Source organism: Chamaea fasciata, unplaced genomic scaffold, assembly GCF_029207755.1.
Source record: "Chamaea fasciata isolate MVZ Bird 193981 ecotype frontalis unplaced genomic scaffold, bChaFas1.0.hap1 SCAF_5, whole genome shotgun sequence".
Taxonomy (NCBI): Eukaryota; Metazoa; Chordata; class Aves; order Passeriformes; family Sylviidae; genus Chamaea; species Chamaea fasciata.
In genome coordinates, this window is record NW_027094090.1 from 30,367,050 (window position 1) to 30,381,804 (window position 14,755).

Genomic DNA, 14,755 nt, shown 5'->3' on the forward strand with positions numbered 1-14,755 from the left:
TTTTCCTCCCTCTTCTCCCTCTCCCTCGCCTCTTTCCGCCCGGCTTTGTGTGAAGTTTGCGGCACATTGCAGATGAGCCCTTAGCGGCGAGAGGAGCCTATTGTTCCCCGCCAGGAACTGCTTGCTGGGGCTGTGCTGGCTTTTGCCTTTGGAGCTGCCTCCTGCAGTACCGGAACCGGCCTCCGGGGCCCGCTGTGTCGCGCTCTCGTCCAGGCAGAAGCACGGCGGCCTCAGATCTTTTTGTCTGAGCGAGAAGAGAAGTGAATCCCGCTGCCGCCGCCACCGCCGCCGCCGCCGTAGCTGTACAGTGTGTGTGTGTAAGGGAGCGAGCGAGGGAGCGAGCGAGCGAGGGAGGGAGATCGCATGGAGCCGCGGCTGTAACACACACACACTGTCAATACCTCACTCCGGCTCCCCCCCCCCCGCCCCACCACAACAGTAACCCAATTCATTGTGTGATCCAGCAGCACCATGTTGAGTCTCATGTGCAGGCTGGATCGGCTGGGTTTGTGGTGCTGAGAGAGGCAGCAGCCGCGGGAGGAGGAATTACTGAGAGGTGCCCCTCTCCCTCCCTGCCTCTTCGCCCGTGTGTTGTGTGGAGACAGGACTCGCAATTACCACACTCTCGGGGCTCCCTTATTCCTTTTAAACTTTTTTTTAAACAAGCCCCTCTCCATGGCTGATCCCCGGCCGAGCACGGGCACCTGGGTCTCTTAAAGACAAGGAGGAGCCGGGGATTGTTGTTGTTGTTGTCGGCCGGTTTTTTTTTTTTTTTAATTGGATTTTTTTTTTTACGAGAACCTTTTTTATTACAAAAATGGCAAATTCGACGGGTAAAAACCACGCAGACCAGCGGAGAAAGGGACTCGCTTTCCTGGACGAGCTGCGGCAGTTTCACCACAGCAGAGGGTGAGGAAAATGGGGAGATGGAACGGGAGGGGGGGAGGCTTTTAAATCGACCAGATCCAACTTCCAGCCCCTTCCCTGAAGGACACGGCAGCCCCAGCGAGGGGAGAAAAGGGGGCAGAGCTGACAAGTTGTGGTGTTTTGTGTGTATATCCTTTGGCAGGTCTCCTTTTAAGAAGATCCCCGTGGTGGGTGGGAAGGAGCTGGATCTTCACGCTCTCTATACCAGAGTCACCACTTTAGGCGGATTTGGGAAGGTGAGTGGAAGTTTTAATTTGGGTTTCCCTCCCACTAACCTCTTCCCAAAAGTCTCCTCTGACCCCCGGGGGTGGCGGGGGGAGCCGGGGTGGCCGGGAACCGTCCTATTTAAAGCCGGTTAGCGAAGGTGGGGGGTGGAAGGAGGAAGCGAGCAGATAGGCAGGTTGGTGGCTCGGCCTTGTCGGCGGAGCGATGGAGGGGGACCAGAGGGTACGGCGCGCACCCCACTCCTGCCTCCTCCGCCTCCGCCGGACCCCCTCGCCCATGCCCCCCTCCCGCGGGAAGGCGAGGGGGGAGCAGGGAGCTGCTGGGCGGCGAGAGCAGGCTTCTTTCGGCTGTGGTGGCAGCTCTGTGCGTGTCTCTCTTGCAGAGGGAGAGACAGAGGAGAGTCTGAGTGCAGTTTTAGTGCAACTCAAAATTAGCGGGCATGTTTAACATCGATAATCGGCACGGAGCATGGGCTAGGGAACGATCCTCGCAGCCGGGGGGGGCCGGGCGCTGCCCTCCGAGCCCTTCCCGGGGAAAAATAACAAAAGGGGCACCCAAGACGGTGTGTAATCAAATAGCCATCTTTAGGCTTCAAGGCTGGGGACAGAAATGTAGGCCTCAAAAGAAAGGCCTCTCTGTGTCTGTGGATCTGTGTTGAGGGGACCCCCCGGGCCGGCGCCCCCGCGCCCCGCAGCCCAGGGGGCGCCCCCCGCCAGCACTTCCCTGCATTATTTTAAACTTCTTTGGGTTTTTAACGGACCGCGTTAGGATTTAAAAGGGGGCGACAGAGGGACTCCCGATTGGTTATTGTCCAGGCAGTAAAAACAAAAACAAACAAACCCCAAAACAATACCACCGCTCCCGGCCGTCCCCCCCGATAAAAATAATGTGTATGTTAAAAAATAAATGCGGTAAAAGACCCCTGAGAACCGGGATTATTCCCGAAAGGGGAATACTACCGACTGTCAGTAAAATATATAGTCCTAAATCCCATATACATTCATGTTTGTTTCTTTTTATATATTCATCTATTTGCTTCATGGCAGCCTGTGTTTTTTTTTGTGATGTACGCTGTCAGCAACATGTTTACGTGTACGTTGTGTATCTCGGCTTGTGTGCTGTTTTTGACAGGTATCAGAGAAGAATCAGTGGGGAGAAATTGTAGAAGAGTTTAACTTTCCCAGAAGTTGTTCTAACGCTGCCTTCGCTTTAAAACAGTATTACTTGCGGTGAGTGCTATCAAGCTGTTGCAGTAGTATTTTTGAGTGCGGGGTTATATTTAGTTTTCAGTGTGTGCAATAATAAAAATACCCCTACTCTTTTAAAATGCTATTAAAAAAAAGCAGAAAAGAACTTGTAATTCCTTTCTTGTCTGGGGCAATGATCAGTTAAAGGTGATTCTGTTTTGTAGTTATTTTTATTTTACATCTGGAAGCCTTAAACTTTGAAGGGATCCCAAGTACATAAACAATATATGTCAGAGGCCATTTTTTTGATTGTTTTAGGATGACGGTACTAAAGGACTGTTACTAAGAGATCGTGTTATTCTAGTTTTACAAACTTAGGTTAATATTTGGAGCACTGAAATGTGTTGATATATGTTAATTTGTTTACTGCTTAGTGGGGTCAGACGTGTTATAAAAATGCATCTGCAGGAAGGTAGACTGTTTTGCACAAATTATATTATTATCAGTTACTAGCAGCATATATTATTCTTTTTTATTTTAGAGTACAAAGAGGTAAATAATCTTTTTATTACTTGCAAAATAGTAAATTTCTGCAGGTTTTAAAAATAAGATTGCATTCCTTGGAAATGATACAGATTATTTTTTTGTGATAGAGGTTATTTTTCATTGTAGCATGGAGTTCATATTGAATATTTTAAATTATTTTGTATGGTACTCTTAATTTACTAGATTACTGTTTAAAAAAATTATTTTTATTAAGTTTGGGTGATTATTCTTTGCAGAAAAGATTTTTAAATGATTGTGTATATAGTTGTTTTAGATGCTATGTATACTTACATTTCATTTAAAATGAAGTTATATGTATGTTGGTTAAGGAATGTAATTTTCTGTTTCTGAATTATAAATATGATATTTTTTCATTGCAGTTAATGACAACATAGATGTTCAGTATGTACAAAATAAGTATGGGCTTTTGGATTTCTGTTTTGGTGAGCTGAGTACACACAAGCTTTATCTGTCTTTAGTTTTGCCTTCTGCATTAGGAAATGCAGTAATTGTACAGGTGCACTTTCTATTGGTTGTCCTAGATTGACTTCCAGCTTGAAGCTGTAGAGTTCATAGCACAGTGGAGCAGTTATTGAGTTACTGTGATGTCTGGAAAACCTTAGTCAGATATTTGTAGTAACTGAAATTTTGGGGGTTTTTTTTTGGTGGTGGCATATGATTGCTTTAAGATCCAGGTTATGAAAATAAACTGCCACTGTTAATAGCTTTAGTAGAGTTTATGATTGGTGGCAGGCCTAGAAATTAAGTGGGAAACTTGCTTCAGGATGTCCTTCCCTCTTTTTTTTTTTTTTTTTTTTTTCCTCCTCTCCTACACAGTATTGAGATAGTGTTGCTGTGTTGCTGAAGATTTGTCACATCATAGAAGGCAGTTTTTTGCTTCTTGAGTCTTTCTGTTGGACCATGTAATTTTTTAGTTGACTAGATTTTACATATAATTTGCAAAATGATAGTTTTTCTGTTTTTACCCTTTTATTTCTATTTCCATATTTTGTAAGTGTTTGAATGGCCTGACTTTTTGCAGTAGATTATATGTAATTTCTGTTTTCATGTGTATTTTCAGAGCGATTATATGCTGTGACAGTTAACACAATTAGTGTTAATTTAGCCTTCTAATGACTATTAATTTTTAATAAGGTATTACTTTTTAAATTAGAATCAGACATACAAAAATGTTATTTTTATTATTGGCATGCTGGTATTGACATTATTTAAAATATAATTGTTGAATACATATATAACTGATTACATACAAATAATTTAAAGGGTTTTTGTTTATTTGGAATTTAGGAAAAAAAGTTGATAAACATTTAAGATGAAGAATCTTAAAAATGTCTTTATCATAATCTCTGTGATTAAGCCATTCTGAAATAAACTATCAAAGTTGTTGGTTGGGGGGTGGACTGATTTTTAGTGATCATTTTGGGTTTTGTTTGGTTTTGTTTCTTCTGAACTGCTGCTTTACTCACTGCTGCTTCTCACATAATCTAAGTTGGATGTGAACTGTTTCCCAGCTGAGTTCACCTTCTTCCATGTGCAGTAATAAGACTGTATGTACACATTTCTCTGCTAGGTTAACATTTGTTTAGCTTTAACCTAGAAGGTGTAAGGGGGATGGTATTTGGTTCTAGGGAAAGAAGAAATGCTCTAATAATAATTTTGTTAAAAGGATCTAGCTTGTCTGTCTTGAAGAACATAATCTGAGGTTTCTTACAAGGCTAGATTTGAATGAACTGCTGGGCAATTACCTTTGGAGAACAAGAAGTGTGTTTTGTGAACCTCAAGTATGACTATAATCTTGGCCTCACTACTGTAATTACTTTCCAAGCAAAGCCAGACAAATTGAGGCCTATCAACTTTTATTTCAATTTTTATCCAATCGTGTATCATGTGTACTGTGAAGGGAGGGACATGCATGGCAGATGGAGGCCCTGTTGAATTCAGAGGGATTCAGTAGTGTGCACCTACATGAATATGTTTGCAGATTTGGATTTGGGGTGGTTTGTGGTGAAAGTTGCTTCTTCCTATGGAACATCTGGCATAGTGTGTGTTGACTGATAGAAGTTCTCAAGCTACATGGACCACTTGCACGTTTTGCTGTGTTGCCACTAACAAGGCTGCTATTTTTACTTAAAGTTACTATGTAAACAAATTAGAAAATTGATTTGTTTGTGTGAGGTCAGTAGTCCTGTTGGCTGGATGAAACTGAATGTTTTGCAAAACTGCCATTGGGTTATGGTATTTCTTGAGGTAGTTCTTGAGGTGTGTATTTTTGGTAAAGTAACTTTTTAATTTGACTGTTCTGGAATTTTGCTGTGTGTCTTTGGGAATCTATGTTAAGCTTCATTAAAGCAGTGAATTGTTTAAACTTGTGATGCAATTCCAATAGGTGTTATGGTAGGTGATAGTTGAATACATGATAACCTATCTACCCCTTCTCCCTTGCACTGCCTTCCCTTTTCTCTCACTGGAAAAAGTAATTTATAATAAGGAAAGTCTGAACCATTCAAACTTAGTGGCTCTCTTGCTTTGAGCTGTCTTACAGGTGAAGTAATTTATGCACTGTGGTTCTTAGTGAACAGTCAAAAGCCACAGTGCTGATAACCACTGATAGACTGTACTTGTTGATGTAGTTCTCTAAGACTTTACAGCAACAGGGAGTGTTATTCCCCTGGATGTAGTGCAGATTGGATGTTTAATTTCAGTTGAGGTTCATTTCAATGAGTAAAGCATTTTCTAAATGCTTCTCGAAAAATAATTTTATCACGTTAATGAAAATATTTTAGTATGGGGTAATACATGTAAACATCAGTAATGTGGACATACATTTATGTTTTTGTTGGTTAACACCCAGTAGGTCAAAAGAAAGCTAACATGGAATATAGCCTGTTTTTTATCTTATTGGTTGATTACATTACAGTCCTACAAAGAATTGGGCTGATGTGACCTCATGTGTTGGTATAAGGTTTTGTTTGTTTTCATTTGAGTGCAAGGGATACATTTATTTCTGTTGTGGATCTTCATCTAGTTTGGGGGAGTGAGAGACCTGGTAAGCTTAAATGTGTGAATGAAGTATGCCTAACTGAACTGAAGATTAGTTTGCTTTTCAAAGTTATTTATCTACATTAAGATAAATGATATGAAAGAACTAGTTGTGAGGTAAAATAAGTTTGTCTTAGTTCTGCTGAGAATTCCTGAAAGGTGGACAGCACATACATATTGTAAGCAATTGGCAAAGGCAGTAGTAATTAGCTAATAATAGTTTAAGGTGAATAAAAATTTGCTGTTTTAAATATTGGGGAAGTAGGGGGAAGTGAAATAGAGAGGAAAGTGATCAGTTCATAAATGAGAAGTTGCATAAAGTTATTATTAAGACAAGCCATTATGCTGAATTTCCTGAAATTCCATAAATAGTAGGATGAAAAACAGTGAGCAGTTAAAAATCAGAACCATGTGAAGTAGTTATTGATGACAAATAGAGGGGGTTCTTGAAAGATCTGAAGATATTTATAAGTCATTTGATCTTCAAGATGCCTCTAAGAAATTAAACAATAGTACTGATTTCTAAAAAAAAAAATAAAGGGGGAAAGAAAAAAAAACACATGAGCTTAAGAACCAGATAAAAAAGGATTCTGTTCTTAGTAATATAATGGCAAAAATATCAGGGAAGCAATAATAAGAACCCTGGAATTTTCTAAGCAAAAATTACTTTAAGAGAGGTTTTTTGTTGTTCTTGCTTAGTATTTAAAATTAGGATCTGATACTGCAACAGCTTCTGCACACAGTTCAATGAGCATGGAGAAGTACAGGATTGGCTTGTTTGCCAGATTTGATTGCAGATTCAAGGCCCCAGTAAATGAATAGAAAGTTGTAACTATAGTAAAATTTTACATATTTTCTGAAATTCAAATACATCTCAGAATCTCTTGTTAAGGGATCATGTATGGATATGGATAGTCATCTTAATGAAAAATTGGCTGAAGGACCATAAACAGAAATAGAACGAAGTAGAAAGAATAGATGTGGTGAGTCACAGCAGTTTTAGGTGCTAAATGAGTATCATCAGTGCTTACATGTGCACGTAGTAATACAAGTTTAGCCATTTTAGGTATATTTAGTGTCTGCTTTGTTTAACTTTATGAGAGGTTGAATACTACACTTGCAGCATTAGCGGGCAATGGTAGAAGAGTTAAACACAAGTCAGGGCAGAAAAGGTAATCTAAAGAAATTAGGCACATTGTTGGAAAGTGCAGATGAGATTTAGTTGGAAGAATGCAAGCTAAAACAGTCGAGGGCCCGTAATCCAAAACAGGTATTCATTGTGAGGGAATAAGCTGGAAAGCAGCATTGCTGAAAAAGGGATAGGAGTGATACCATGGGCCTGATAATCCTGTCAGTTGTGTGAACCCAACTCCCTTTCATATGAAAGGGATTTGTGCATGCTTCTGACAGGAAGGACAGGGCCCAATCCGCAATATGATATATAGACTTTGTAAAATTCAGAACGAGTTTACATTGCATCCACAGTGGCATTGAGCAAACATCAGACAAATGGGAGATGGATTATTGTATAAGATTATGGGACTGTGTTTGGAGTACTGTTTTACTTCAGAGCCTTTGCAACAGGTGGGGTAACTTAACAGAAACTTACGGAAGAGCAACAAAATGTTAAGAAAGCTAAAGGGACTAATTGATTAAAAAAAAATATTTGATAAATATGTTTTGCTTGGCTCAATTAACAGTTTGTGTGAGAAGGGGAAATAAAATCTTCTAAGCATTTTAAAGGATCTAAACAGTTAAAAGGGAGGTAATTCTCAATAAAATTAAACAAAAAGAGGTTGTGTTAATGTATGAGATGAGACCAAACGGGAGGAGAAAATTCAGAGCAGACAGCAGCACGAAACCCCCCAAGATATACCTGGATACCTTCTGGTATGAACAGCATGCCAAGGAGAGTGTGGGGAAGCCCCCACAGTGGGCACCAGCCTGGCCAGGACACCAAGACATGTGCAACAGGTAATGAGCCAGGAATGGCATAGAGAAAGAGACCAGCTGACCTTACAGGTTTTGTCCACCCTTGGATAATGCCATAATGAAGGCTTTCGTCTTGCATGCCTATGGACTTGACTTTGTGGCATCTTTTGCACTTTTATTTTGTCCCAAATCCTGCAGTCACTGGCAAGACAGGAAACAAATACGTGGATGACATTTTGACGATTTCTTCTTAAAATATGCTTTTCCCGCCTTGAGACAAAAAGTGTAATGCATGTTTCAGTCGGGTGTCTAAGGCCTTTCTTTTAAAGTCTTAAGTGAATATTTTACATATAGTTGAAGGGGGAATTTTGTTTCAGTTGTACTGACTCATACAGCCAACATATAAACAGGACTAGTTACTGTTCATGCAATAAAGCTGTATTTGGGGAAATTAAATATGTCGGTTGTTAAAGTCTCAGAATGTCTCTCAATAGAAGTTACTTATTTGGATGGATGTGGTCTTGTCAGTGTTGCTGGGAATCTGCTCGAAGGAAAGCAGAAGTTTTCTAATACATTTGCATTTGGACTCACCTGATGGGAGCAAGCAGCCGGTGAAAAGGGACGTAGTTACCTTAAAATTGCTCTTTGTTAGAATTACATTGTGATCCCTGTTTACTGTGCAGATGGGTTTGGCTTCTATCAGTGTTTCTCAGCTTTTCCTTCAGAGGGTAAACTCCTTTCTACTGCTGGAAAATATAGTGAAAAATTAGTGGGATGAACATTAATGTATTTTCCTGATTATTTTCTGCAAGCTTTTTGTAGAAATTACCTCAGTTGCTGCTGTTACACTGAAATACATTGGTTTATTTGGGGAAGGGTGAGTGTTGTTCTTCAGTTTTAATTCAGAATTCTTACTGTTTAACTTGAAAGCTTATCTGGGCAGATGTCAGAGCTAATAGTCTACAAAGAGCAAGTTTCTGGCAACGCTGTAATAACTGAGGACTTTTAGGACCTACTAAATCTTCCAAGAATTGGTGGAAACTTTTATTTAAGACCATTTTCTATTCTTCAACCAAAACAGTATTTAAATTAATTTATGCTTTAAAATTATTAGTATCTGTTTTAATGTCTTAGGTTTGAATGAATGCTAAGCTAATTACAATATGATCAAGAATGCCTATGGAATGCAAGGGTATTACTTCATTCTTTGTGGAATGGAAGAGGCCTGGGCTAAGAAAAGTTGTTTGGTTTGGTTTTGATTGTTTGTTTGTTTGATTTTTTTTCTGGAGCTAGTAGACTTTAATTACCTTGCTTATTTGCAGTTAAACCTCAATAGATAAGACTTTCATACTCATTTTTTTCTTTCTTTCTTAACCCTTTCCCCACTTTTCCCAGCAGTGAACTAGAGAAATACAATTGATTAGTTTTTACAGATGAGGCACCGGAGGTACACAGAGGTTCAGGTTTTTACTTTGAGAGTGCATGTCAAATAAGATGAAACCCAAATACATTAAACCCAATTGTTTTTATAATAATCCATTTTTAATTGTTATTAATTATTTTCACAGAATCCAGTTTTAATCCAGTTAATAATTGTTTCTATAAAATCCATTTCTGACAGGAAAATTTCTTCATTTTCAGCCTTAGTTAAAACTATCCATAAAAAGAGGCTACTATTACTCTCTTTTAAAATTCCTCTTTAATCAATAGCTGAGAAATCCTGTTTTGTTTTTCAAACAGTGTTAATGTTATGTTCTGTGAATTGGAGAACTGAGAACTAACTATGTAAGATGATGGGAATGAGCTGTTTGCATTTTGTTTTGCTGTGTTTTGTTTTAAAATGCTTGTTGTGAGTGTCGGACTGGTGTTTTGCAGCTTAAATGGGACTGCTTGGAGTTACTGTAGTATCAGTCCACATTATTGCAGGTCAACACAGTTCACCGAGGGGATTGGGTATGGGCCAGAGATCCCATCACGTGATTTTGTTTCTGGTTACCAGGCTGATACATATTGATTCTGTGGCCTCAGTTAAATCATTTGCAATCTTTTTATTCTTATTTATAAAGTGGCCATACTGATGTTTGTTTACCTATCTCAAAGGGAAGAAGTGTGAGACTGTAAGCTCTTTAATGCAGGTATGTGTCTCTTCATGCTTCTATGTCATATCTTAAATATTTGAAAATGAATATAAATTAGGAATATATGGGGAAAATAAAACTATTCATAAGGTTGTTTGCCCTCTACAGTGTCGAGAACCAGGAAACACAGCACAGATGAGAGGAAGAACAATCTTTATTCCTTAGGGAATAAATAAACTTGGGATACCTAAGCAGAGAAATATTGAAACGGTTGAAAGAAAGAAGCTTATCTTGAGGAAGGATAATAAAACAGCAAGATGGTACCAAGAATAGTGAGCTTAGGCTTTGCCTGAAGTGCTAGATTAGTGAGCAAGGTATCACATCTCAAATACAGTCTCCTTGGAGCAACAAGTTCAAGTCTTAACCAGAGCTGAATTACATTTTAAGCAGGAAGGTAGTGAAGCTGAGTACTCCACTTTTTGTTTTCTGGGCGTTAAACTGAATATGCATGCATTTATTTTTAACTCCAGATAAACTGTAGCAAGGCAGCTATGCTGCAAGAGAGATGACATATAATAGAGTGTAGTTTTGTTGAATGATGCACTGGAGCATGTTTGTCTGTAAGAGTGAGCTCTCTTCATACTATTTTCTGTTGGTGTGGGAGGAGCAACTGTTGGGATTATTAGTCTCTCAGAATAATTTACAGTGTTACTTGTCTATCCATAGCTGCTTAAGATACATAAAAATCATGTAGGGCAGTCATTCTGTTTCAGAGACCTTTTCTCTCAGAGTTTGGTGGACTTTTGACGTGATTGCTGAAGTTGAGCTGGACCATACTTCTGGCTGCGTGTGTTTCTTCGTTGTTACGTGCTGTGACGTGTGCTGGTTGGCCTCTGCCTCCCAGTCCAAAGGTTGCTCTGTTTCCATGATAAACCACGTGCAGAGATTCTCAGGTCCGTAGATCACCAAATTGTGTGACTAACTTTGAGTAGCTCTGTTCAATTTCTTTGAAGTGCAGTAACAACCTGGATTACTGGAACATAATGTACTGGGGGAACTTTCCATTTGGTGTACATCCCAGGGGCTTAATTAAGCTAAATGAAAATAGTTTACTCTGGAGGTAAATCTAGCATGTTTTGAGTACATTAATAATTATTATCATGTAGGATAAATGTAGAACTATGTGCATGAGTTAGTTTGCTTTTCAAATCTATATATTAGAAGAAAACTTGTGGAAATACTCTCAGGAGCCGTTCTCTTACCTGATTATTTTGGTCAGGGGTGTCCATTTTCTAGTGACCTCTATGAAATGATGAAGAATCCAGGTGCTGGCCAGGTAAACAGTGCCATGTTACAGAATTCACAGATGTCCTCTGTAATTTTGGGATGATAGTATAGCTTTGAAATGCTGTAGATTACCAAGCTCTTTCTTGGCTGCTTTTCACTCCCCAGTACCATCTATGAAACCCCAGGAAAATGAAAATTTCTAACAGTACATATTCATTTAATGCTAGTTATAAATACCTGAAAAAATCAGGAATTGCCTCATGTAAGTATGAATGTGCAACTGTAACTGTGTTTCTGGAGAATATTCTTTACAGTAGAGCCTTGTGCTCTCTGAAAGAAATGGGAATAAATTCCATGGCAATATTAATCTCTTGTATCAATGTACACATAATTCTGACTCATCATTCAATGTGGTAATTGATTAATCTTAATATTAGTTATTTCTAAAGAGGTTTTGAGTTTGCTTTCTGGGCATCTGTTCTCCACTGTCTTGCCTTCCATGGTGTTACCCACATAGGCCAATTGAGAAATCCTTTCCTTTGGCTTGTGGACTGAGGGGGATTCACTGTTGTGATACTGTTTATCCTGGCTGTGTAGCTCTTTCTGTCTCTCATTTTCTTCTGATCATCATCTTCTCAATCTTTTGACTACAGACCATAATTAATTCTCTGTTCCTTGTCCCCTTGATGTCTGTACCCATTGACTGCACATGGGATATTTATTGTAATCAAATGAATTTCTAATTGTAAGAAAATTGAAGGAGAAAAAGGATGTATGCAGGTAAAAGGGCAAGAGGACAAAGCACTAAATGTCAGGTGCCTAGCAACAGTAAAATACTGAATTTTACAGCAAAACACTAATAGGTTCTGTGGTACCTGAAAAACAAATTCTGCAGCTGTGGGCATGCTGCATTCACAGGATCCAGATGAATGTATAAAGGGTATTTCACACACCTGAAAAATGTGTTTTCAGGTACTCTGCAGGACCTAGTCAGGCATTGCAGCGTTGGGTACATTTTGCCTGTTCTTCCAAGGACATTTTTGTAATTCTAAGGCATAGAAATACAGTTTTTAAAAATTATTTTTTAGTGAAAATATTGTTTCTGAGCAGAGGTATGTGCGAAGTCTGACCCCTGTAGTGAAATACTGTGTATATTCAATACTGGGTTTGAAGAGTATACAAGGCCCTAACAACCATACAGCTTGGAACACTTTTAGTAAGTGGGGGTTTGGGGTATTCTTTTTCCCCATAAATACTTCAAATTATTGTATTTCCTTCCAACTTTGCTGAACTTGTTATCCTGTTTAATGCCATGTGCTTCTCTGTTTATGTAACATGAAGTTATTAATTAGAAAGGTGTTATGTTTGTCAATGCATATGGTATAATAGTCAAAAGGTAAAAGGTTAGAAAATCAAAATACAATACTTGGTGCCAATGATTTAATCATGTTTAGTGTTGTTTCATTAATATGTTCTGTAGTCAATATGCTGTTGTTAGTGAAATGTTGTTACATTCCTAGAAAGGTAGGTTTTGTGATAGATAAATGCAATGGGCTTTTCTGCTTAGATTTTTATGTTACCAGTATACAAATCTCGTCTTTCTGGAGTAGCTTTCATTCTCCTAATAAGCAGTTTAATTGTATTGAAAGTAGGATTAGTCCAGCTGTTGAAGAAAGTGCTTTTAAGATCAAAGAAAAAGGTGACTTAAAAATGATACACTGTTCTGCACATAACACTAAACAAACACCCATCTTTCCTAAGCATACTGATAGTTTTCTGTATGGCTGTTTGTGTGCCATAAATTTATGTGCCTGTTAGAAAGCAAAAATATTTTGCTAGTTTTATGGTGATTTGATTCTTCTGTACGTTTGCTGTAAGATCTCTGTTTGTAGACTTTTGACCATGTTGAATTGCCTCTACATTTGCTTGGGTAGAATTTGTGCCGCTTTGGAGCCGGGTTGAAATTGATGGCATCCTGTGTCAGTCCTGCAGTGTGCTTGTAAAGGTCAGGTGTGTAACATCTGCACCATGTATATTAACACAGAATGTGCCTTAGCAAGGGTAGAAGGTAAACCAGTGAAATCAGTAAAGACACATTCAAAACTTAGGATACTGAAATTGGTGTAAAGACTGTTTATTAGTTGCTTTCAGGAGGTCTTTCCATCTAACCAAAAGTTGCAACTTTGGCAGTTGTTACCCTTTTAAAGGGTTTTGTTTTTCATATGTGTAAACTGTTAGAGGCTTGTTTTCCTTGGTGGGGAAAGTGAGCTGCATACCTTAAGTAAGAAAAACAAAAAATATTTCCATTGTTTCTTGTTTTCAGAAACTTACCCAAGAGTTTACTTACTTGTATTGTTTTCAGTGGTATATTGTAATCCCTAGTATTGCTGATTTCTGGTATCCACAGTATCAAAATAAATATGACTAATTTTTTTTTAATATTGTGGAAATAATGGTGGAAAGTTATTGTGTAATGGACACAAGATAAATATAATTGTCACACATAATATAACATGCAGTAACAGTGTAAATATGTGGGATTGTGGACCTGATTGCCTTACTGGATGAGTCTTTAAAAGGTGCCCAGTACAAGATTCCACTGTAGAAGAGCAGGAGGGGGAAGTGACCCCTTGGGCTTTTTTCTCAAGGCTTTTTTTGGCTCAGGTGGTATGTGTTTGCTATGGTTTGTGGCTTCAGAGATTTCATGTATTTCTTGTCTTTTCGCCTGCCCCTTGCAGACACACACCTCCTGAGCAGGCAGGCAGCTGATGCCCGTGTGCAGCTGGGAGGGTGTAAGGTGCACAGGTGCTGCGGGGTTGCTGGCTTGGCGGGGGGCACTTGTGCTCTGAATACTCAGGTACCCAGCTGGAGGCACGTGCCAACTCTGTGGGTGAGATAAAAGACTGTTGCTTCTCAGTCACCTCTAGGCCGAGAGAGAGGAAAGACAAGGTGTTTGGAGGTATTTTAATGAGAGCAGGAGAGGAGACCTTTTGTGCACAGGTAGTTGAATTGCAAACGGAGGAAATACAAATGTTGTGTGAGCTGCGTGCATTCATGCACTGGGTCATGAGACAGGAATGGGAATTTTGGAGAGAACACTGTTTGGAAGGGCAGATGGGGTAGATACTGTAGAAGGAAAAGGAGGGGTTATGTAATCAAATGCTGATAAGTTGCTCTTTAATAGCTAACTCCCTCATTTAAATTGTTCACTGGATATTAATTGACTTGTTGCCCAGATGCTGGGTTGCTGCTGAGTGAAGACTGTCATTTGTAAAGTACTGAGTTGCACCATCTGCTTTCCTGCAGTGAGGTTCTGATTTACTGGTACAAGCCTTAGAGTGGTTCTTCTGTGTCTTTGCTTGCACTACCACTGCTGCATGTGCAGAATTCATTTCTGTTCTGTTAGTTTATATTTTTTCATTAATACTGAATTTACCTTTTTCATTTTGGTTTTAAAAAAATCTACTATCATCACAATTACTGTTACTTCTACCCTTATATTAAAATATCATA

The 14,755-nt window shown here is 39.1% G+C and overlaps 1 protein-coding gene across 3 annotated transcripts in view; it reads left to right on the plus strand.

The window, feature by feature from the left end:
- The first annotated feature begins 226 nt into the window (after positions 1–226).
- Positions 227–14,755, plus strand: part of ARID2 (AT-rich interaction domain 2) — a 93,586-nt gene continuing 79,057 nt past the window's right edge. The window contains exons 1-3 of one of the 3 annotated variants that reach the window (XM_066183134.1): positions 227–909; positions 1,070–1,163; positions 2,284–2,381. In XM_066183134.1, the coding sequence (XP_066039231.1) occupies positions 818–909; positions 1,070–1,163; positions 2,284–2,381 (284 nt within the window). In that variant the 5' untranslated portion in view covers positions 227–817. Of the gene's footprint in view, positions 1,164–2,283; positions 2,382–13,982; positions 14,243–14,755 lie in introns of those variants that run through there. The other 2 variants (XM_066183133.1, XM_066183135.1) reach the window with 2 other exon arrangements.